The sequence below is a fragment of the Pangasianodon hypophthalmus genome, chromosome 11 (assembly GCF_027358585.1).
Source record: "Pangasianodon hypophthalmus isolate fPanHyp1 chromosome 11, fPanHyp1.pri, whole genome shotgun sequence".
NCBI classification, from domain to species: domain Eukaryota; kingdom Metazoa; phylum Chordata; class Actinopteri; order Siluriformes; family Pangasiidae; genus Pangasianodon; species Pangasianodon hypophthalmus.
This window is the reverse complement of record NC_069720.1, coordinates 19,226,298-19,249,826: the sequence shown is the minus strand read 5'-3', so window position 1 is coordinate 19,249,826 and position 23,529 is coordinate 19,226,298. Positions and strand designations below refer to the sequence as shown.

At 39.5% G+C, this 23,529-nt stretch overlaps 1 protein-coding gene across 22 annotated transcripts in view; it reads left to right on the top strand.

Moving 5' to 3' along the window:
• Positions 1–351: 351 nt before the first annotated feature.
• adgrl2a (adhesion G protein-coupled receptor L2a) overlaps positions 352–23,529 on the top strand; it is a 97,283-nt gene continuing 74,105 nt past the window's right edge. For 5 of the 22 annotated variants that reach the window (XM_034308671.2, XM_053237983.1, XM_053237982.1 and 2 more), the window contains exons 1-2: positions 355–1,068; positions 19,640–19,818. In XM_034308671.2, the coding sequence (XP_034164562.1) occupies positions 19,716–19,818 (103 nt within the window). In that variant the 5' untranslated portion in view covers positions 355–1,068; positions 19,640–19,715. Of the gene's footprint in view, positions 1,541–18,377; positions 19,417–19,639; positions 19,819–23,529 lie in introns of those variants that run through there. The other 17 variants (XM_034308669.2, XM_034308667.2, XM_034308663.2 and 14 more) reach the window with 8 other exon arrangements.

Below are 23,529 nucleotides of genomic sequence, written 5' to 3'. Positions count from 1 at the left end.
CACAGTCATTGGCTGAATAGAGCGGACTGCCTACTGTGAGAGGGATCGAGACCCCCCTACCACCACCACCACCACCATGTTAGCATGAAGGGCCATGTTAGCGGGTCAAATGGAGTGAAACATCGACGCCAACACTGGTGTAGATAATCTGTTTCACCTTAACTACTCATCGAGTGTTTTCTTTTTTCCTCTTTTGGCTAAAACATTAGAGTCTCACTCCACTGTGTTTGTGTGCGCTTACACTCTTGTTTGGCCCTCAGAGAAAACTCCTGAGAAAAATCCGGTTCCGTCCGGTCTGGAGCTCCACGTCACGTTTTCGCGCCAACTTGCCTGTCTCGCGCACCATCCGGCGCGCTCCCCACTCTGTGCGTGTGAGTGAGTGTGACTGTGTGTGTGCGCGCGCGCGCGCGCGTGTGTATGTGTGTGTGTGTGTGTGTGTGTGTGTGTGTGTGTGTATGTGTGTGGGTGCGCGCGCGCGCGCGAGCTCTGCCTTCCTCACCTTTTCGGAAAGCTGCTCTTCCCGCGACGAACCTTCGGCAGCTGAACGGCAGGAATTCACCGCGAATAAAAGCCGTTCTGACTGACTCACAGCACAGAGGAGCCGTTTCCCTCCACAAGCCGGGCTTTCTCTTTGGTTTATTTTATTTTTTTAAATTATACACACACACATATATATACACACGTCTTTTTCTTTTGCTGTTTGTTTATTTAACCACAGTTGCCGAAGAGGACAGGGTGCCGTTAGCTGGCCGGTGCCGGTGCCGGTGCCGGTGTTGTCCCTCCTCTCACCGCCACCGGGCTTCCACTTGTCCGCATCTTTCTGTTGACTTTGAGAAGACCGGGAAGTCAGAAGTGAGTGAGACTTTACGCGGAGAGAGTTCAACACACACACAGAGAAAAGAGAGAGAGAGAGAGAGAGAGCGGGGTTACCGCTCACGCCGCGGGTCCGTCTCCCCTCACACTGGCGTTAGCTGAGCATGCACCGCCGCCTCGCAGCTCTTCACACCGGAGCAGCTCCTTCTGCCTCCTCTGTCCGCTCCGACACACACTTCTGAAACTCAGCCACAGGTAAGAGTCCGTGTGTGGCCTTTATCCCCGTGTGAGCGGCGTGTTCACCCGGTTTATATGTGGCTCCGAGTTCGGCTTGAGCGCAAACTTTTCAGTTTCAAAGTGAGCGAGCGCTGTTTCCTTCTCACACACACACACACACACTCACACACACACACGCGCGCGCGCGCTGTTTAGAAGTTTGGGTCACACAGCACAAACTAACCGTTAGTGTAAATAATAATAATAATAATAATAATAATAGCGTGTGTGTTTAGTAGTTAAGCTGTGTGAGGAAGAGGAGGAGGAGGAAGAGGAGGTAAAATGGTGGAGAAGCGGGTAGTGAGGTGGCTAATTGAGAAACGGCTGATCAAAACAGCAGCAGATGTGGATGGAGCGGCTCCGTCTCGCGCTCCTGATGACAGGACGAATGGAAACTATTAGCGCGTGCGGCGCGTGCGCGTGGACCCTCTGGAGCCGCTGATCTGGGAAGGTTAGCTTTAAATAATATATATCTATATTTTTTTTTGCCGATTTTAATTTTCTTTTACGGTGTTTCATAATACAAACATATTGGTTTGCTCTCGGTAAAACATTACGAGATTGGAGTTTATGTGTGAAACCCAGGCCTGGACCAAATTTATTTTCTAACCGTTATTTTTCAACTGTAACGGTTTAAACTCTGAACCGGAACAAATCAACTCAGTTCCACACAGTAGCAGCACCACTGACCTAGAATTTACATATCTAAACATGTCTAACACATAGGAGATACACATGCCAAGTGAAAGCTTTAACTCTTTATTTTTCGATACATTGATTATTAGATCAACTTGTTTCACTGCACTGTAGATTACACACACACACACACTCACACACACACACACACACACACACACACTAGGACACACTACACCATGCACTATCAGTGAAACGCATTAAAAGTTGGCAATGTTGACCTTCGGGGTTCGATACATGGCATGACTTCAAGCCAAAATTCATTCTGCCTAAAGTCTAGACAGCATACTGAGTGAGCATGTCTGTGTCTGTCTCTCACTCAGGACTGTGGCAAGCAGGGGGGCTAAAAGTTTTTTCATTAGTTTTTTTCGTAGTAAATGTAGTTATTTTCCTTCAGGGACGCTACGTAAAAGGAAGAGAGCCGAAGTAAAATGGGTACGCTTTCTCTTACGCAAAAGCGAACTGAAAAAAAAAAGCTTAATTTCACCCTGTGCATGATTATTAATAGTTAATAGACTATTAAATTTTCTGTACCATGCCAAATACGTTTTTACTTGCACGGCACCACATGCTATCTGGGGCGGATATGTATATTTTTCTTAAATGTGAGATTTCGTGCCGCTCGTATTTCACTACGCTTGGCATTTTGTAGCCACGCTCTGGCCTCCCAAAAATGTTTTGAATTCATGCACGTGTGAATGCGGCCTGTTTGAAGCCATACCATTAGCATTTCAAAGTGGCCCCTGCGCGTTTCAATAGGAGACGCTCCAGCCCTGTGCCCTTTAGTTTCAGCGGGCCCTGTGGAGCGGGTGGGTTAGGAGGCGTGCGCTCCACTTTCTCCCTTTCTTTGTGTATCTGTGTGAAAACACTGTCCCATCCTGTTCGCTTAAGAGGAAAACTCTCCCGGGCCTTCTCCATTTTCCTTTGAACTATCAGTAAGTTCTGCACACGTCGTCAAGGAGAGCAAAATAATTGATGAGTTGCATAAATAGTCGTCACACAGAAATTTAACACACACACATACACACACACAGTTTGGAGTTTGTGTATATATGGCTTTCAGCGTGCATCGACAGTAGTATAATTTGTTGGAAAATGACCTGCCATTTTAACATAAGGGTTTCTGCTCTGTAAGTTTTGGACATCTAAGTATTTTGTTCCGATGCAGTGATCCAGAATCTAAAACATGCGTCTAATAACTGCATCATTGTGACCATCTGCTACAGAGAAATCGCTGTTTCTTTTTCTGAAAGGCCTGTCACCACTTTTCCAAAGCTGAACATTTCACACCGTTTTCACTAGCATTAAATTTTAGAAGATCAGTGGAGTTGTTGGATGTGATTTGTGACACTGTGCTTTCTTTTACTCTTATATTGTTATCTGTCAAGGGCACGGAGCTAGTGTTTTTCTTCTCCCTGCACATGCAAAGGTGGAAAATATGAAGACGAAGCAGTGCAGTAATATGAATAGGCTTTAGAGCCAAAGCTTTTAGTGAACACTGAAAGCAAATATTCAGTTAAAATCTAACAAAGGGGAAGCTTATTGGGACATAAAGAGGAGCAGTAGTGTTTTTGGTCGAAAATAAGGATGTGGCTTCACTTACAAGGCACGGAAATGTCGTTCTACTCTGTCATTTGCATCGGCAGGCCAAATAATAGCTGTAAGTAGTGTGTGCTGCTGGTTTAGACACCGTCAGCTCAGTTCATCCTTAATGTGTGCGCATGTGAACGTAGTAGTGGGTGAAAGTCCGACCATGTGAAATGAAATATGCGTATGAGTGGTGCTTCACCCGACTCTCCCACAACACTGGCCTTTCACTACTCAAGTAAAGAAAGGGTGCAAGTGATCAAGCAGGAAAGGGAATAGCCTATACGCAGAAGTGGAGAAAAAGTGATTATACATAATCAATGTCGTTTCCTTGCAGCTGAGCCATGCACGGCGCAATGTAATAATCTCAGATCAGACTGTTTCTTCCCCCAGTTTTACTCAGCCATGTGTTTGCACGGTGTTTCAAATGCATGCTGTGCTAAAGACTACTAACAGTTTAAAAGAAAATAAACAAGGCACAAATATTGTATTTTGTGGGACACGCTTAAGACTGGGGCCTTGGTCGGCTTTTTTTACAGCAGGGTTTAGTTTTGTGATTGCTAATCAGTCATTTTAAGTTTGAACACCCTCGGGACCTGGTAGTGCCCTTTTTGCTATATTTTGAAGCATTTGCCAGCTTGTCTAGTGGCTTCCCAAACAGGGGAGAAATGGAGGCTCATGCCCTGCTGCTTTAATTAGCTTCAGGAGCAGAACAGTGGAGAACGGATATGAAATGAAAGAACAGTGTGTTTACAGAAAATACGTCCATGTCATGGTCAGCTGGCGGTTCTGTTTAGATGGCCAACTGGGAAAATGCAGCCTGCATAAATTTAATAAAATTAAATATAATATATATGTGTAAAAAAAAATGTTAATATCATTTATTTCTGCTACTACTACTACTACTTATTATTATTATTATTATTGTATTAATGTTGTGTATATTGTATATATATTTTTTAGTTTTAAGTCAGAGATTAAATGCATTGATCTTCAGACTCGGCTGCTGATTTTTATTTAAATGCAAATGAAATACACAATAACATTCTCTTCAATGAATTTGCAGTGACATCATGACAACTTTCTGTCTCATCGTTTCTAAGCAAAATTAGAAAAAAAAATCAATTCCTCTGTCACGGAAGAGAAGCGAGACGCTGAAGTAAACACTGGCTGCGGCCAGACTACAACAGCTCAGGCGGAGAGAGAGAGGGGGAGAGAGAGATTGAGGGAGAGAGCGAGGCTGGGGTGGCAGTGAGAATTTGCAGACAGCTGCCAGGGAGAAGGGGCTGTGTCTCTCCCGGCTTTCACCACAGCGCATCGCATCCACACTTAAAAGCCCCATTTTCAACGAGACAGACCTGTTATTTCAGGATGGTGAGGTGAGATGGGCTGCAGCGTAATTTCCCCCTGCAACGCTGTCCTTGACAGATGTGAGAAAAAAGTAAGATAGAATGGAAGGAAAATGTAGGCTCCATACAGCGTTTGAAGTTTTATATTAGTGCTAGCGGGTCTATAAATTTTTATCCGAAAAAGTTCTGAGAGAATAGAAAATAGCACATTGTAATTGGTGAAAATTCTGCTTGGCACCATTCCTCAAGAGCTGGTTTCATTTTAAACTGGCTTTGCACAAAAACGACTTTTCCTCTATGGCTGCTGCGACTGTTCAGTACGGCTGCTATGGCTGATCCTCCTGCTTTGTTTCTTTAGCATTCGTCTTGAACTATTTTGATTTGCACTGCTGATGCAGACCCTGTCCAGTTAAATTCACCTTGCCATACAGCGTCGCTTAATCCTCAGTTTATCCGAAAGCTCATGCTCTCCGTAGATAAGGCTCCTGCAAATGAGTAATCCAAGCTATGGGAAAAGGTTTGAGCTGCTCATTGGGCATGGGCCTTGCTTTCTTGGAAGCAGCACCAATATTAGTAATGGGTTTAGACAAATTTTGGCAAGCAGTTATTAAACATTAAGAGTTCCCGTGATTACTAAATAAAAAATGTAAATCATCCTGCATGTAAAAAGTGCACTGTGTAAGCGTTCGAATTTGTGAAAGTGCTCATGGTGTGAGTGTTTGCCACTTTATCGGGGTGCTTTAATTTCAACGCTAATAAGGCATACTTGAAGGTTACATTAGTTTAAATTTAAATGAGTAGCATATATGATGCATTTGTATTATATAAATGAAGGAATGAAAGGAAGAAGAATGCGCCGTATCTTCTTTAGTTGTCTGGTTCTTCGGTTTTACTAGTTATACTGCGTATCCTGAGCTCTCAGCGTAAAACTGAATATTTATTGCAGTGAAATCGTTCAATACACTGAACTTCACTCAGTTACATGTCTGATTGCATCTAGATGCTAGCAAAGCCAGTGGTGTGAAACCCTCAGTGAAAAGCGTATGCTTAGTGCAAATCAGGCTGATCACAGATCAGGTACCAATAACCTCTAACACCTTGGGACCCTGACAGCTTAATGATAACTTATATTTTCTAGGAATCTTATATATATATATATATATATATATATATATATATATATATATATATATATATATATATATATATAAACACACACACACACACATATATATATATATATATATATATATATATATGTATGTGTGTGTGTGTGTATTTATGTATTTATTTATTTATTTTAGAGGCTACATTTTATATACAAGAATGGTTTATTTTAATCTAAATAACAGAAGAGCTTAATATAAGAAATACATGTTAAGCTCTGTCTATCAGTTAAGTTCCACTGCACCAGAGATTCCACTATATGTAGTTAACACATGTAGAAGAGACTCTGCTTAGTTTTTAATTATTTAATTATACATACGGCACTACTAGCCAAAATAGCATTTTCTATGAAACTTTGCTCCTCTTCCTGTGAGCTGTTTTCAAAATGCAGGCAGTGTGTGGGTAATTAGTATTTTTAAAATGTACAGGATGAGTTCAGTAGCGCTGTCCTTAAAGTCTAGGCTCTTGCATAATTGCATAATTGTATTTTCCTTTGTTTATGCATTTAGTTTATTCTATAATTCAGATTGCAGATAAAACTTAACTTGGGTGAACAGTAGATATGAACACAAGCATGCATTGTTTCTGTCTTAATTAAACCAGCACGCTATTGTCTATATTACCCTTGTTATACTCTTTTTTACTTTTCTTTTGAACGTTGCAGTGGTATAAGTAATTTGTTCAGCTTAAATATTTTGATCTTACTAGAATTTGATTTAGAATCAAATTTAAAAATTAACAGATCTCAAACACAAATCAGAAAAAGAAAACATTTCAGTAATTCAGAGATATTTGTGTGATGTGTGTAATCAGCATTTCTGCAGCCATGTTTTCTAAAACTGTGTTATTATAATATATAATTTTATTAGCCTTTTTGTTTTTGACTTTCAGTGGAAGATCTGGCCTTTGTGGTTATGCTGGACAGCTCAGGGACTGGTCTAAAATGCAGTTAAAAGAGGAGCAGTGGTTAGTCCTAATAGTCATGTTGTTGATCTTACCAACCCTGAGCACACTTCACTCTGCAGGGACAGGACACCTGTGCCAATAACGGAGCCTTCTGTTTAGTTTCATTCTCCTCTCATGAAGATGGCCAGGTGCTGATAACTACAGTAGCTGATATTACTGGCTGCCTTTTGTGTAATTTTATTATGAGCAAGTTTGGGTTTCTGAAACATTCTTTCTCGGGGCCTGGGGCAAACCTCCGCAAAGCAAACAGTAAATGTTTTTATTGTGTGCGCATCAGTATCAGACACTGAGAACCAAAGCATGGGTTCAATAGCGCTTTTCAATTTCAGGTAGCATGCCTCTTTCCCTCTTTATCATGCAACTGAAAGGCCAAAAACAAACTAATATTAACTGTCAGGACACAGTAATAACATGTTCCTTTCTGATTAGATAATAAGGAGTTTGTAGCAGACATCGTAGGGACATTTCCATTGATCAGCTCAGGCAGTATACTTGCCACTTTACAAAAGATAGAGGAATTTAATTCCAGCCAATAACACTATGTCGCTCTAAGCTAATGACGTAAAAAGAGGAGTCATTACTCCTCAGCCGAGTGCTGATCTTTTTGATAGGGAACTGTTCCACGTGTTACATATGCTATCATGCTTAACCTCTACATTTGACACAGAAGACATATTAGACACACAGAAATCACATCTAATATTTACTGCTCTTTTTGCAGCAAGGCCAAGATTTATATTTACGTGTTTTTTTTTACTCCATGTGGCTGACTTATAAACACACTTATAAAAGGGGCAAGGCTATAAATGGGTTGCAGTGAATGGCTAGCTCTGTGATTCTCATCTTGACCACGGTGCATGTGATCACGAACCGGACAACTGCCATTTCTGCACCTGCTGTTGTTCTCCTGGCAAGAGATCCTGCCCTTCTGGCAGGATGAACCGGGCAGGGCACCAAGCACTTCGGCCACTCGTAGTTATTTCTAAGAGGAAAGCACTAGGATGCAGAAGACAGAGTGGTATTCCAAACAGAGCCGTTTAAATCAGCCTGCCACCCCTGACGTGAAACGTACTCCCATTTGAGTTCGACTGGAACGTCTACTGCCAAGTATGGGATTAATTATAAACTGACAAGCACAAGAGTAGGAAGACTAGACCTTACACAGCCGTAATCGACTCCAAGTCGCATGCCCCCCTGGTTGTAACTTAAGCGGTCCAATAAGAGAGAGGCGCGATTAACCTTACCGACCATGATGGCAGGAGATGAAAAGCCATCTCAGCAGCCATGCTATTTCACAGCTTGTACAGGATGACTACAGGAACTTGGGTGCATTTCTTTTCTGAGATGTGCCTTTTAATTGGTGCACATATACAATGGAGGCAACACCAACTAAAAATGTAAAACGTTTATAGAAACCAAATTGAAGGCTTTAAAAAGCAGTCACATTCTTCTGCCCTCGGTGCCAAATGTAATCGAGTCAGCTAAAACCGTCTGCTGTTTGTTTGGGTGACTAAAACTTCACACTCCACCTGAAAGTGCTGCGAGCTATTTTTAACCCCGGATTTGCTGCAGAGCAGAAACCACGCAGAAACGAGCTCCCTTACTTTCAGATGAATTTTAGATTATTTTAATTTCGAGTCATATACCATGATTCAAATCTTCACATATCTAGCAGGTGGAATTAAAGCGCATGATGAATTTGGTATAAAAGTAAAGTAAGGGTAAATTGTTGTGCCATGACAATGCTTTGAGAAAAAACCCATCAAGGCCATTTTAGATATTAATTAAAACTTACATGACTGGATCTCCTCAGTTTTCGTGATGTGCTTGGTGTATCAATTAGTCCTTTATATTCTTCAATCAAAGTTTCAAAATATTTACGTCATGTCTAATCATTTTGGGAGAAGTTAAATTACTCCAAACTCAGACAGGTTTCCTTTGGTGACGCTGACGTTTTTGTTGAGAGCGTCTGACAGTCGGCAGCGGTCCACAGAAATATGAAGGGGATCATGTCCTCTTTGAGTTCCAATCAGCATTCAGTGCCTGTAAGTCCTGAAATCCTTTAAGCCTTCTGACTTGGGGAGTTTTGTGTTTTTCAATATATCTAATGGACATTTGTCATTGAAATTTGGGTTATTGATAGCATCTAACCACGTTATGCAACTGAAGGACCTCACAATGTTCAGTTGCATAAAAGAGTCTTTTAGTGGTATGTGATGTAGACCTGCTTTATTCATATCCTTCAATGGCACAGGAGTAAAGATGTTTTCTTATTAGTCTGTAAAGCACAAACACAGATATGAAGCCAACCTGAAACAGCACGCAGGAAGTCTGGATAATGTTTTACATAAAACAGTTTGGCATCGTGAATATTTGTTTAGCGGACTGGACAGCTGACCACGGCACTATTTGACTGTGTCAATGTTTCTCTACAAATTAGACTTATATTTTATAAAGCGGGAAAATGAATCGCTGTACCACCATTAATCCTCATGTTTATATTCACATGGATATTTCCTTTTAAGACTTAAAAAATAAATGCTACAAAATAAAATTTTATTTTTTCACTATTCGCCCATATCTCATCAGACATTTTCTGATGTCACAATAAACTGAACGATCATTTTCCAATACAAAGATCCTCTGCCACGTAGTTGTAGTATTTATGTTGGGGAAAATGTTTTTATGTTTATGAAACAGTTTAGATATTGGATTATACTGAATAAAAGCCTGCGTTGAACCTCATGTGTCATGTGCCCAAGCTGAAAATTATTCGTCTGAAAACACATCAAGGAAATTTCAATGAAATGTGTCACTTATTTTACTCAATTACTATAAACTGATTATATTCAAAATAAACTAGATCATTCATAAGCAAATGTTCATTTATCAAACCTGATTTTTTATTTTTTTTTTTTGCACAGTGCATACTATCCCTAAATCATTCTTAAGTCCATGCGCCAGACATATTTTTGCTCATTGCGTCTGAGTGCCAGTTTCTGATGATGTTTTCATCAGTCATTACCCGGAGCTGATTAGCAGTGTGCCTGGCCTGTGTTGGCAGGAGACAGCTCCAAATCTGAGCTCAGCAGGCCCTCAGGCTGGCCGATGTAGTCCGGTCTCCGAGCCGAGCCACTTAGCCGCATTTCCGTCTGCCTTTTTTCTGTTGCGCCGTGATAAGATCTCTCTGGAATGTTTCTCCCAGCTCTTGAGGTCCCCCCGGTTGTGTGTCTGGTTACTTTAGTGCAATTAAGGGAGAGATGGAAACACGCTCGATAGCATCTGAGAGAAACACTGCTTTGTACCCAAAACCGTGTGTCTATGCGGCATGTACTCTATAATTATTTATAGAACCTAATAAAATTTTGACATTGTGCACAGGATATATAGTTAACCTGGGATTCTTCTTGTCTGTGTTTTTGTAAGATGATGTTGCGTGTTTGTTTTTACAATTGGACATGCTACCGGGTGGTGTTTTTTTTCTCGAGATGGGAAGAATTGTAGGCTCCATCTAAGCAATTACCTTAGCTAAACCCATATTAGTCTTAGAATTGGATAATCTTGTATTGCCTGAGCTTAATGCATTCTGCTGCTCCAAAATGGCTTCTTGTCTTCAATAACATATAAGTAGATGTTGAAGTCTTAGATTTCAACCATGGACAAACAAAGCCTTGGAAAGGCATCACCTCCTTCTGTATGCCACAACATACAGTTTTACACAGGTGCTGTTTATTATAATTACACAAAACTGGAATAACAGTACACTTCATGAACAAATAAAAAAACTTTTGTGAATAATGTGCATCAGTGATTTATCTACATATACATTAGGGCTGCAGTTTTATTTTACTAACACTTATTTTGATAATTGATTCAGCCAGTTTTTTTTTCAATTAACTGATATTTAATTTCAAAAATATTTCTTTGCAGCATTTCATTCAACTAATACTACTACAGAACTGTTAACTAGGCTTAATTAAATAACAGGTCACTAACTGCAATACATCATTACTGAGATTTATTAGATAATCTGCCACAGCTTGAATATTATCAAGTGCTTATTTCAACCAAGTGCAATACCCAAACTAACATAAAATCACAGTATTCTGTACATTTAATACCAGTTCTGCACAATTTTTTGCACCAATATGACGTATCTGCATTTCAAGCCCGGATTTTTTTTCAATTCAGTCCAGACAAATTCAAATTAAAGGAAAAATAAATATTCAATAGTGGTCTCGCTAACTGCAACACGCCAATGCTAAATTCATTTTTTTGTTTGCCATGCGTGTGAGGCGAATGATTTTCGGGGTGTGGAACCGACTCCTGAGTTTTGTGTATGTGTTTTAGTGAATCGACTCCTTTTGGGATCAACTCTGATGTGACTCGAAAGCAGGATGATAATTTGATGATTTCACACACAATATATGTTCAAAATACACATTATATATGCTAAAAAAAAATTAAACAATGCAGAGTTTATCAATTACAAAATATTGATTCAAATAGTTTCAGTACTGTCTGCCCACCACTGTATAATGCACATGCTTCATAGCAAGAGTCTCATAGACTAATCAAGGCAGGAAAGATAGATAAATATGACCATAAATGGGCAATATAGCTACTGGATAAGGTCAGACAGCTCAATACACAGCGGTTAATAAGCATGATTCAACCAGGGACATAGCGCTTTCTCCCATTCTCTCAGACAAATGACTACAAATGAAAATATTACACACACGAAAACACTTCAGAGAAAGTTACATCGTGAGGCGAAATGTTCTTATGCTTTAGAGGTGGTGGTACTGTTGTCTCTGTTGTAATGTGCTCCACCTTTTCATTCAAATGGGTTTTTAGTTTAAATGAAGTGATGTAGCATGCTTCATAACAGTCCAGCGAACTGATAATGACATTTATTGCCAATTATTTTATTACTGAATTGTATCAGTTGTTCTGATTGGTTACTGAAGCTGTAATCTACAGACAGGTGACAAATTAAAGGAAAAAAGGTGGCAGTGTTCTGCTGGGACATTTTGCATTTGACAAATGGTCCACTTTTAGTCCACTTGTTCCCTTAGAGGGAAACGTCACTGCAAATCAACAGCAAGTTATTCTGACTATGAAGAAATGTTTTTTTCCTCATGGCAGTGGTTTCTTTCCAGATGACAGTTCCCCCATCTACAGGACACGAGGCCTCACTGAATGGATCATGAGCATGAAAATTATGTACATTACATGCTAAGGTCTTCACAGTGACCAGATATCAACTCAGCGGAGCGCCTGTGTGAGAATTTGGGGCCACATGTTAGACAGAGACATCATCAAAACACCAACTGAGGGAATATGGTTTGGAACAGTTTGGCACAGTTCGTTGTAGAGACATGTAGAATCTGTGTCAGGGCACATGGCGACTTGTGGTGGCCCAACATTCTACTCCGACACTTTTTATTGTTTTTTTAAAAAAAATTTTTATATGCTCGGCTGTCATAGGATTCACAGCATTTTAACAGGAATAGCTCCTGGGTTTAATAGTGGCACTACTCATTATAATATTACTTGAATTTCGAATTTTCGGACAGTCATAGGTTCATCGCCTGTGCGTGTTCATCATATTCAGCCTTTATTTAACTGCATCGAATAAAAACAAACAAAATACGTATATGAAACCAGAGCCACTCAGAGAGGCAGAGGGAAGAGAAATGGGAAGAGAATGATGAGTGATTATTGTGTCTGCGGCCCAGTTGTTGTTGTGGCAAAGGACGGTGGTGTTGCGAGTGGAATCCATTTCCATTCAGAGCGATTCTTCAGCAGTCCTCGTGCTTTAATTCCTGGCTAGACTGATGGTCTGTTGAATGGAGGTCATTACCCTGGAATGCAGGTCGCTTGTGTGACTCTACTTCTCAAAGCAGTCGGATTTCCCAGCTTTTTTGTATTAACAGATGTCAGGGTGGTTCCCAATAAAGTGTTTTACTTTGGTGATTATATTACAGAATCTGAAATGTGATAAGGTTACAGTACTACAGTGTCAACATCTGATTAATATCAATAGCATTTATGGACATTGTTCAAATCGAAACAAATTGAATGACAGAATTACAAACTGCATATGGTATTATTAGTCATTCATGGAAACTTTTTTTCCTCCTTCTTCCTCATTTCTGAAGTGGTTCTCGTGAAATTATATTTTTAGTCTACAAAGAAGCAGCAGTGTAGTGTAGTATTTCGGAAGATTGCATGCTGTGGAGTAGCGATGAATAGCCGTGCCTTCTCTCTAACAGTTAGCAGCAAAACTAGGCTGGGTCAGCCTGTGCACAAATCCAGCGTGGGACCGTTTGCATCTCAATTACACCGATGGCAGCATTGGTTAACACATGTTAATGAAGCTAACGATCCAGGGAGAAATGCTGCGCCGGTTCCTTCTCCCCCGTCCCGAGCCTAAAGACCTCGGAGAGGGAGATCACCATACACAATGAAACTAGATCTCCTCTGAAAGACGGAGTGGGCCATCAGTGCCTGCTTCTCTAACCCACTTTCTTTTTCAATACTGAAGTCTCACTTAAAAGCTCTTTGCTTGGCATTGTTGCCTAAAGATTAAGTTTAAAACCTAGGAGGATAGTTAAGACCTGCTCAAGCCTCAGCACGTATAATTGTTCCTAGAAGGTGAATGAGTTTGTGTTAGTCTGTGAATTATCTGTGAGTCTTCTAAACTGGATTTCATTTTCAAAATAGTACACTCTAGTCAAATGGATACAATTCCGCTGTGATGAATTATAAACTGTACACCATACGCTCTCAGAACAACTGTACCATTCATTGGTGCTGGATTGGTGTGCTCAAGAGTACGCGTTTTGTATCAGTGGTACCTAGAAGCGCATGTATACGTACGCTTTAAAGGTAATCATTTTATAATGTTATGGTACACTGTATCTATTTCCAGGTTAAAGATACACGTTAAAGGTACAAAATATAAGATTACCATCCCAGCAACAGAGAATGGTACAGTTTAGTACCCTTTATTTATGAGAGCATAGGTACAGAAAGCACTGCAGCCAGGAGGTACGAATAAGGATTTAGGATTTTTAGGACATTAGTGAATGAATGATATTTAAACTCTTTATAGTAAAAGCATTAATTGCAGTTCAGCGCTAGAAGCTTTTGACTACATAAATGACTAAAACACAGTTGAAAAACACTTCACATTAAGGGTGTGAAGTAGGGCTATGTGATAAGACGATATAATATTGATACTGTGATGAATTATGGCACAATATGCTTTTAATTTTATTACATTTTATTATTTTAGTATTGGAATCTTTTAAATTTTTAAATGTTATGATCTTACAGATTTTTTTTCTCTTTTTTAGTGTTAAATTCTATATTTAAATCTATTTTTTTAGTAAATGAAAAAAACTATTTTTTTTAGATATTAAATAAATTATCATTTAACAGTTTTTTTTAAAATGCAACACTACTAAGAAATTGTTCGCAAACCTGCAGTATATACCATGATACATATTGTGTATCGTAAAAATCAATTTAATCAATCATAAATCGATTGTTATAGAAAAAAGGACAAACAAATGGAGTGTTAAAAATAATTTGTGTATTTCCACTGATGTGTAAACAATTTAACAGGCTAGCAAGGTGATTTGTCAATAACTCTGATACTTTTAAACTAGTCCTTGTCTACATCATTAATATTAATGAATTAATGTTAGGCCTACCTCAGATTCTGAACATTGTTGGGCACATATCGGTTGGCAGATACTAAATCGGATAGAAACGTATCGTATCGTAGCAGATTCAGTTTCGTCAAATATCAAATTGTTGCCTTATGAATTGCAAATTGCATCGTGTTGGTTGGAAGCCTGAGGTTTTCGCCCCTACTTCACATCATTGTTAGGCATCATTGTGATGGTAAATAGTACAGGATGTGTGGTCTGTGGTGAAAGAAGCCAACCTCCCTCTCTGACACCCCCCTGAACAACAACCCCATCTGAGTTTTTAACATATTGCTCTCCCTGTTAACATCCAAGGTTACCCGAGAATTCACTCCTGACAAATTCAAGCACTGTTTCTACTTCTGAGTAACAACAGTGTTAACTTTAAATTACGACAGTTTCAAACCCATTGGAACATTTCAGTAGCTGTTTTCTTAGCATACCGAAGCAGTCCTGAGTTTGAACCCAGGAGTTAATGGGCTCCGAGTTTTGCAGGAGCATTTGAAAAAGGTCAATACGATACGGTCAGATTTAGCAAGCGGCATTAACTGCTGGTTGTGTTGTCAGGAGAGATTTAGACCTGACAACTGATTTCTCCCAGGGAGCACACTATACCCTCCGTCTTTGTCTGCAGATTTTCAAATGATTTGCTGTCTACTCTGTGCTCTCCATCTCATAGCAAGACATCACCGTTTCTTTGTTCGCATGTGGAAAAAACCTCGGCCAGAAAAATCTGCATTCAGCACAGGGTATAGAGGATTTGCACTATGGATATCGCTTACTACTTTAATGTCCTGTCTGGGGTTTACACATCGCTCACATCAACCACTATTTCCCTAAACAGCCATCAACCTTCTTTTTTTCCCTTTTCTTTTTTATTTTCTTTTACCACCTCTGACCAAAATGTCATCTTTTCAACACATTGTAAAAGCTCCACTTTTTATGTTTTGTGTTGCCTCCTGCCATCTTAAAAAATTAATCATGCTGTTGAATAATGCCTCACGATGATGTGTGAATAATTGATGATCTGATGCTTAATAGAGGGACAGAGAACACTTTTCTCTCGTACAGCTGCTCATCTGTGGCATTCTGAGAAGCATTACACGTCTGCCCACTGGAGCAATTCATTTTAAAGCATCCATATTTTGTTCAGTTAATATGTTTACCTTGTATGTGTTTATCACACTTGCACACAGCCAGGTGTGTGTATCCTGTGTGTTAGTGCATTCATACATAGTTATGTATGTATGAATATTTTAAAGAACTTTTTAGCTCAGTGTCTGAGGAAGACCGGGGCAAAATAAACATGTAAAGAGGGCAGGCAGTGAAGCGTGACACTGGAGGAGTAACGCAAACGTATCAGGACAGATGAACACCAAATGACAGCGAGTCTGAGGACACAGACACACACACACACAAACACACACCCACATGCGCACACACTCATTTCCAGCCGTTTGCGTTGTTGTTTTGACAAGAACAGTCCTTTTGTTGCTTCAGAGTGAATTAAAAATTGATGTATTTTGTTGAAATTGAGTTGATGAGCTTTGAAAAGCTGCAGATTTCTCATATTTTGCTTTAGCATGTCTTCAGGAGTCTTTAGTTTTGCTTGCAGTTTGATTGTGTTACAAAAGCGATACAAAGGAAGTTTCTTCCTGTGTAAATATATATTCCTGGCTATCTGCACCAACTGAAGGAGAAATATAGAGCGTCAAGGACTCCTTTTATGCCGATTGACAGGCGCTATCAGTGTGAGATACCTATATAATGGTGGTCCTCTGAATTTTTTTTCCCTGATCCTTCTTATTTATCTAGCCGTATTAATGTCAGCCCATTAACGCCATAGCCGAGAAGTGCTCAGCAAAGCCACCGTTAAATGGCTGTGGCAGGAACCTCCTTATCGTCTGCAACCTGAAAGGAGGAATGTGACGCTATCAGTTAATGGAAATGACATTTCCAAATTTCATTTGGAGATAATCCACTTCTCGTCCACTAAAACATCAAAATTACTGCTAACAATATGTCAAGGCAGCGTTAAAACTTAGTTACCTTCCCATATCACGTCCATGATAATCCCCAGAGAGAAACAGGTACAGGTATCTTAGCGTTTTAATAGGATTCCCCCTGTGTTACTCAGGTGATTATTAGGCTTTGCATGTCATTTCTATCTCAAAATAAAAAGATGTATCAAAATAAAGAAAGTCTACTAGACATTTTAGCTGATCTTGTACACAGTACACTGTATTCTGAAGAATCCAGAATATTCAGTTAGTACAATTATGTACAGAAAAAACAGATTTTATTTTTTTAATTTGTTAAAATTCTTTTATTATTTTATAATTATTTTTTAATGTGTCTCTCTCAGGAGTATAATAGAAATCTTTATCAAATGCCATAAAAAGGCTAGCTTGATTATTCTGATAAATGAATAACGCACATTTCTGTATGTGAAAACCCAGTTTGAATCGTGTCATTTTTCTAGCTAATGCACTTGTGTAGATTGAAATATTTCTGCACTCATTTTTTTGTGATAGTACAACACTAGTATGCTCAGCTCAAAACACCAAGAAATACAAGGTTAAAAAACAAGCCGTGCACATTTTTATTATATACTGCAGATGACTTAATGTCTGAAATCCATCAGGGCGTTAGGGCCTTGTTCTGTCCCATTACGTTTCGACCAGCAGGGATTGCTGCATTCGATCAATGGACTGGGCAGTAAAATTGATATATATGCAGCAAGACCCATTAGTAAAATACCAAAAAGATTAATTAGCAAGTGTTAAATTTGGAACAACACCAGATGAACTAGTCTGTTAAAATGAAGCAGTATTTTTTGTTGTGATTTGAGACACATAAACAATGTTGATATGTACTCAGTAATTGGCAGACATTTTCTGTTTCCTCTCTCTCCAGGTGCATGTTATTTTTTTTTTTTTAAATTTCACTCTATCTTTGCTTCTTTTTTTTTTTCTTCTTTTTCTTTTTTTTTTTTTTTTTTGCTAATTGACCGTCTCTGGTGCAGCAGCGGTCAGATGGAGTGATAGCCATAGCACCATGTGTTGAGCTACATCAGCTGGCCTGTGAGGGGTCATTGATTGATTTTCCTCTCCGATATCTGGCTCAGTGGGACACTAATGTCATCTGATCACTGACCCAATATCTCACCACTAGAGAAAAAAAAATAGTCTGATTTTTGCTGCTCCCACTTTTAGCAGTGTTATGTATGGAAAAGAATTAACATCTTCAGATTTATTATGCTCATCTTTAATCTGCATTTATTTTTGAATAACTTGCACTTTGCCGTATTTTTTAATAGACTCGTCATATTCTTCGACAATCAGCATCACGACTCTTTCTTTTAGCTTATTGAAAGCTTAGGAGTTAATTCAGAGGTCAAGCAAGACTTGCAAGCTGTCAATCTCGCATTGTAACATCTCCCACCTTCCCCCCGTGCCCCTCCTCACACTCATGTCTCCAATCCATTATTGCAGGCCTCATTGCCCTGAATGGCCCGCCTCCTTCTTTATTCTCTGGTGGCCCATGCTTGCCTGAGAGAGACAACAAGGAGGTTTTGGTCAAAAGAATGCTGCATTCTTTCACATCTGTGCCTTGTTTCCCTATTTAAGCATTACCATTTCAAACTGTCCTTTCAACTTTAATTTTAATACCGCCCTTCTTTCCACTCTTTTGTACAGGAGCAACAAATGTTCTTTTGAAATTCCCTCCTCTTTTTAAATGTCTGATGATGTCTTCTGGTTTTTAAAGCACAGCTGCATGGTGTGCACAGCTGTTTACAGCCTCTGGGTTGGTGCCCCTCTGGCTTTCCATCTTTCAAAGCATTTAAACATCTGTTTGCGTTAGTTTCATACGTAGTCAACACAACATGGTCCAAGCTGTCATTTTATATCAGAAGCATAAATTCTCATTGGAAAAATTGTATGAGCATGCCACAGTGTCGAGCTTCAAAGCACAAAAACCTTTGTATACGAACATAGTGTAATTTGTTGTGATGTGACAAAACGCATGCAAATGGCAACAGCAGGACTCCCCATGACGCTCCGGCTGGGGTTCGATCGCCACCGATTGTGTGAAGCACTTAACAGGTGTTGATCGGCGGTCTTCACCACAGCTTAGCAAGATAAGGCCTCCAGCTGAGAAGAGAGACTTGAGTGTGTTTAATGAGAAGAGCGGGGAGTCAGACAGACCGCCTTAGTGTGTGCCTTCGGTGTCTCAGACTGATCAGCATGTTAACCACTCTCAGCATGACACAAAGATATGAAAGTAGCGGGCTGTTGTCGTCGATTTAGCCCAACACCCATCTGCCTGTTTACGGGATCAGCCCTCCTGGGTGATATATTTATTTTCTTTGCTGGCGGTTTGCTGCACGACTGTTCAGTGCTTTCAGTGTCTTTTAGTATAGTATGAAATATCGTGTTAGTAAGTCGTCTCTGAGAGGGGTTGAAGAAAAATAGTCATTCTTGACAATATATATTGCGACTAAAAACAAGAGGGTGTCTTTTTTCTGCCAATGTGAATAAATAATTTGAGTCGTATATGCAGAGGTACATGCTCTAGAGTGTGTGAGGGGTGTACACAGGCTTTTAATGGGCTCCTAAGTGACTTGTTACTGGAGTGACTGCGCTCCCCTGCGAGGGGTGAGCACCGGGGCACTCAGGAGGTGCCGTAAACATGCAGTCGGATGAAAACAGTTAAGAAGAGACAGATACACGTCTGAGTAGTCTGGGCTTGCCTCTTTAGAGCCGGTTTCACTAGACATGTCTAAGACTTGTTTACCTGTTCTGTGAATGGCAACCGGACAGCACACAGCACACGTAATGGTATGGAGGGATAAACTGGGAAGAATAACGCAAGATGTGTTTGCTTTGCTGGTGAAGATGCGTCTTTACCTTGGCACACATTAGAGGGATTTCCACCTGAGATTAAGTTTGGTTTTATTATAGGTTTTGAAAACTTTTTAATTAGATCAAAGATGGTGGAGGGGACTGTGTGTGTGTTCTCAGAAGCCCTGAAACTTTTCTTCTACATTGTTATGCTCGTCAGGTGCAGACCCTGAAGATGAGCGTCTTTGGGATGATTTCTCACGTGTCGTTGTGACTCCAGTGACTTTCGAGCAAGCATGAGGAGAGTGCCCAAGCCGAGCACAATGGCCTGTTCAGTGTGGAGTCTCCCAAGCCTCCGTTGCCTGATGTTCGCTTTGGCTGCTCTACAGTGCACTGAAGGTAAGAACCTCCTTCACCATATTATGCACGCATTATTTGGATAGAAGGAACCAAGTGAAACTGACACAATATCATTATTTACAAGGCTGATATTTTAGCCTGAGACTTACATTTAGATTAGGTTGTAGAACATTTGTGCCATCACAGCCTTTAACGACTTTTAGCAAAACTTGAGGGGACTTTCCAAAAGTTTAGAAATCCACATTCTTTATGAATAGAAGTTCATTATTGTTGAACATGCATTGCTTTTACTCTCAGTGAAATTAAAATTGAGATATCTGACTGCTCTATCTTGTTTGCGATAACTCGTGTTTCTGTATTTGTTCATATGTCCTGTTCTAACTAAAGGGCTAAGTTCTACAACTGTTCATTATAAACACTATCCCCAAGTAAACATGCTTCATTACACTCCGCCCCAGCCGTAATATCTTTTTAATGCATTTTATAATTGAATTAAATGGGTTACTGCCATAGCCATAAATGGCTGCAAGTTTTTTTTTTTTTTTTTTTTTTTTTTTTTGTATTTTGCAGAAGCTTTGAAAGATTAATTGCTTCAGGGTTATTTCCCCCTCCCCAGCATATCCGGAGAAACTTTGCATCTCATCTTTCTTATTTAATTTTCCGGGGCTGACTGCTGTCTGTACACTTGGATGTAATTTATTTGTATTCATGGATATATTTTTTAAGGAAAGATTTTCACCTTGTTTCAGCATCCTGTCTTTCTTAGCAAATACACTTTCTGAGTGTATATATATTGGCTAATCATGACAGTTAATGATTTATAACTCTTTGGAGTTGTTAAGATATTTGTCATCTATCTTTCTGTTGTTTTTTTTTTTTTTGGTGAAAGATGTAAAATCAGCACTAGTTTCCAGATAAATACTTGTTTATAGCATTACTGAGAGTCCTGCATTACAGCTCTGGTTTGTAAGCATCGCTGGTCTAGTGACAAGTTTTAAAACTATGAATTATTTAAGTGTTTTAGATGACAGGCTTAGGACAGTCATAATTATTCAATCTTAACAACAAATAATGGGTGTGTATTTAAATATAATTTCAAGTTAATAATTTAGCTTCACCAAACATATAGACAACCTCAGTTTGCAAACTAATATTTCTCAGTAGTACTTCTGTATAGGAGAGCTGCGAATCATCTTGAGATGAGGTGTCTGTCTTTCCTTGTAGTGAAAGAATATGTGGTGATTAATGGTAGAACATGTCAGATAGCGTACATGTCGCATTCCTCTATCTCTCTGTCTCTCTCCTTTTTCTCTCTCCCTCTCTCCTCCTCTCTGCTGGATTTTCTTATACATGAATGTGTGCGCAGATGGAATTAGAGGAGGTCTTCCTGGGCTTGGTGTCAGTGCCGGGATTGACAGGGCTGTGCCTGTATCTCCTCAGGTGGCAGGCAAATATGAAAAGATGAGGGGGGGGAGCACACTGCCAAATACAGTGTCACCATGTCATGTGCTTTTGTCGTTCCCATGGGTTTTGTATGTAACATGGGAATATTCCTGCTGGAGACTCAAAACAAGAGAAAAAAAATTGAGCCCTGGTTAGATTTTTCACCACCCATCCCAGCTTCCCACTACATATTTAGTAGATTTGTTACAGGCCATGCTGTATTACTTGTGGGAGTCAAGTTACAATTTAGGCCTGACTGTGAAAACAAATCATTCTGTGAAACTGAATGTGCACAGGCAAGCTTACAACTTTAAAAGCCTTGTACCTCTGACATAGCGTAAAATTTAGTGTATGCACAAATTAAGTATTTCAACTCGTAAAAGAGCTCCACAACCCAGTGTTTCTGGGAAATCTTCTTTCTAAGACCAATCAGCATAAATTTAATCTGGGTGACTTAAAGGCCTTAATGAAGTTGAGGCGAATAGTCTGGAGTCCTGCTCCCTCTGGTCATTAGTTAGAGTTAGTTGTAAACACACTTTTATTAAAACGGACTCTGAGTGCAGTCCTTTTGTTCTGTCCTTCACAGTAAACAGCTTCTGTGAGTCTTCTTTCTTTCCTCTTAGATTTCTTTTGGTTTTTCATTCTGCTTTCCCCTTCGTGTGACAGAGGGATTTTGTATCAGGCCTAAGGATCTGCCTTCCCATAGTGCTAAGCTGCCGCTGGGTCAATATGCCATCAGTTCTCGATGCAGCCGAGGTCTTTCATCAACAGTCACTCCTCCTTGATAAGGCTGATAAGAGGACAATGGGACAGAGAGTTGGCTTTGGCAAGGTGCGACTGCGTCTGCATCCCCCACCCAGCAGAACACCTCAATAGGATTTACCGTCAAGGGTGGGGCTGGAGGGATTTAATGGATTAAGGTCCATCACGTCTAGCTTTTGGTTTGTGTTTGTCATGCAAAAAAAAAAAAAAAGCAAAAAGCAAGACCCAACACTTGCTACTTATAACTTGGAATGTCTGAGATCGTATCCCCCAAGAGGCTATGATGATACCCGGGATCGATTTGGTCTGTATTAATGGTTTGTCTATTTTGAGGTTGTGCTGAATAGGACTTGCAGTCAGAACTGGAAAGCTTTGGCCAAACAGGTTTATGGTTATAGAAACAAATGGGTATTAATGTAAACTGGCTGAAACTCTCACAACCTAGCCAAGAGTAATTTGTCTTTTATATTCTTTTGGCAGCTCGTCCAGCAGCGGATAATGCTGTGTTAGATGATTAAACATAGACTTGACACTTTTTGAAATGAAAGATTTTGTTGTCATTTGTTTTACAGGCAACTCAAAATAAAAAGTACGGGATGATGTACGCACGGGTGTAACTTTGTTATGAAAAGTGCTGGAGGCGACAAGCAAGATGGGCCAAAAAAATTAAAAGTCCTCGCTGATTAGTGAGGAACAGGTTCACAATGCCAACCTTTTTAAAAACAGACTTTAATATGCTGTAGCCTACAATCATATTATTGTACAACACCTCCTAACTACACAGCTGCACAGACCAAGAGATTAGGCTCCACATTTCATTTTTGGTCGGTATATTGCAGGAACAGTTACTCTTTTGTGTTTTTGCTATAAGTTCCTGCTATTTTGCCTATTCTTGGTTGAGAGAAGAGAGAATTTGATATTATTGTGTGGTTCGATGGCACTGAGGCTTGTGATGTTCTCACATGTTCTGTTACTGAATTATTGCAGTCAGTAAGAGTTAGACAACTAGCTAATGTCGCATGTGGACATTCTCTGTCCCGACAGTGGCTAATTTGACATTTATGTCACCTATAAAGTTTAAAGTAGAAAAGTAAAAATATATGAAAAGAGCAGCAAACATTAAAAACAAGAGGTACAGATGTACCATAAACAGTGATTTTAATACTTGTTTCTGCTACTTCTTAATAAACATGTTAAAGCAGTTTGTCTGGTGGTGCTTCAGTGAAAAACATGAAGACGTGGAAATGGATTCTGGACCCCAGCCAGATTATAGTTACTAAAAACTACAGAAAGAAATCTAAGTAACATAATATATTTAATTAAATCATAAACTACAATAACAAAAACTAGAACTAATACTGGAAGTATTGATATCTTAAATTAGTTTTGCCCATTACAAGAATAGAATTTAGTGTATTCACACGTGTGTCTCTAGTTCAGTTGCAAAAAAAAAAAAAATCCCACACTGCTTTCAATTTAGAACCAAAATAACAAAAACTAAAATTAAGTCGAATAACACAAATACAAATTCCAGTTAAAAACTAA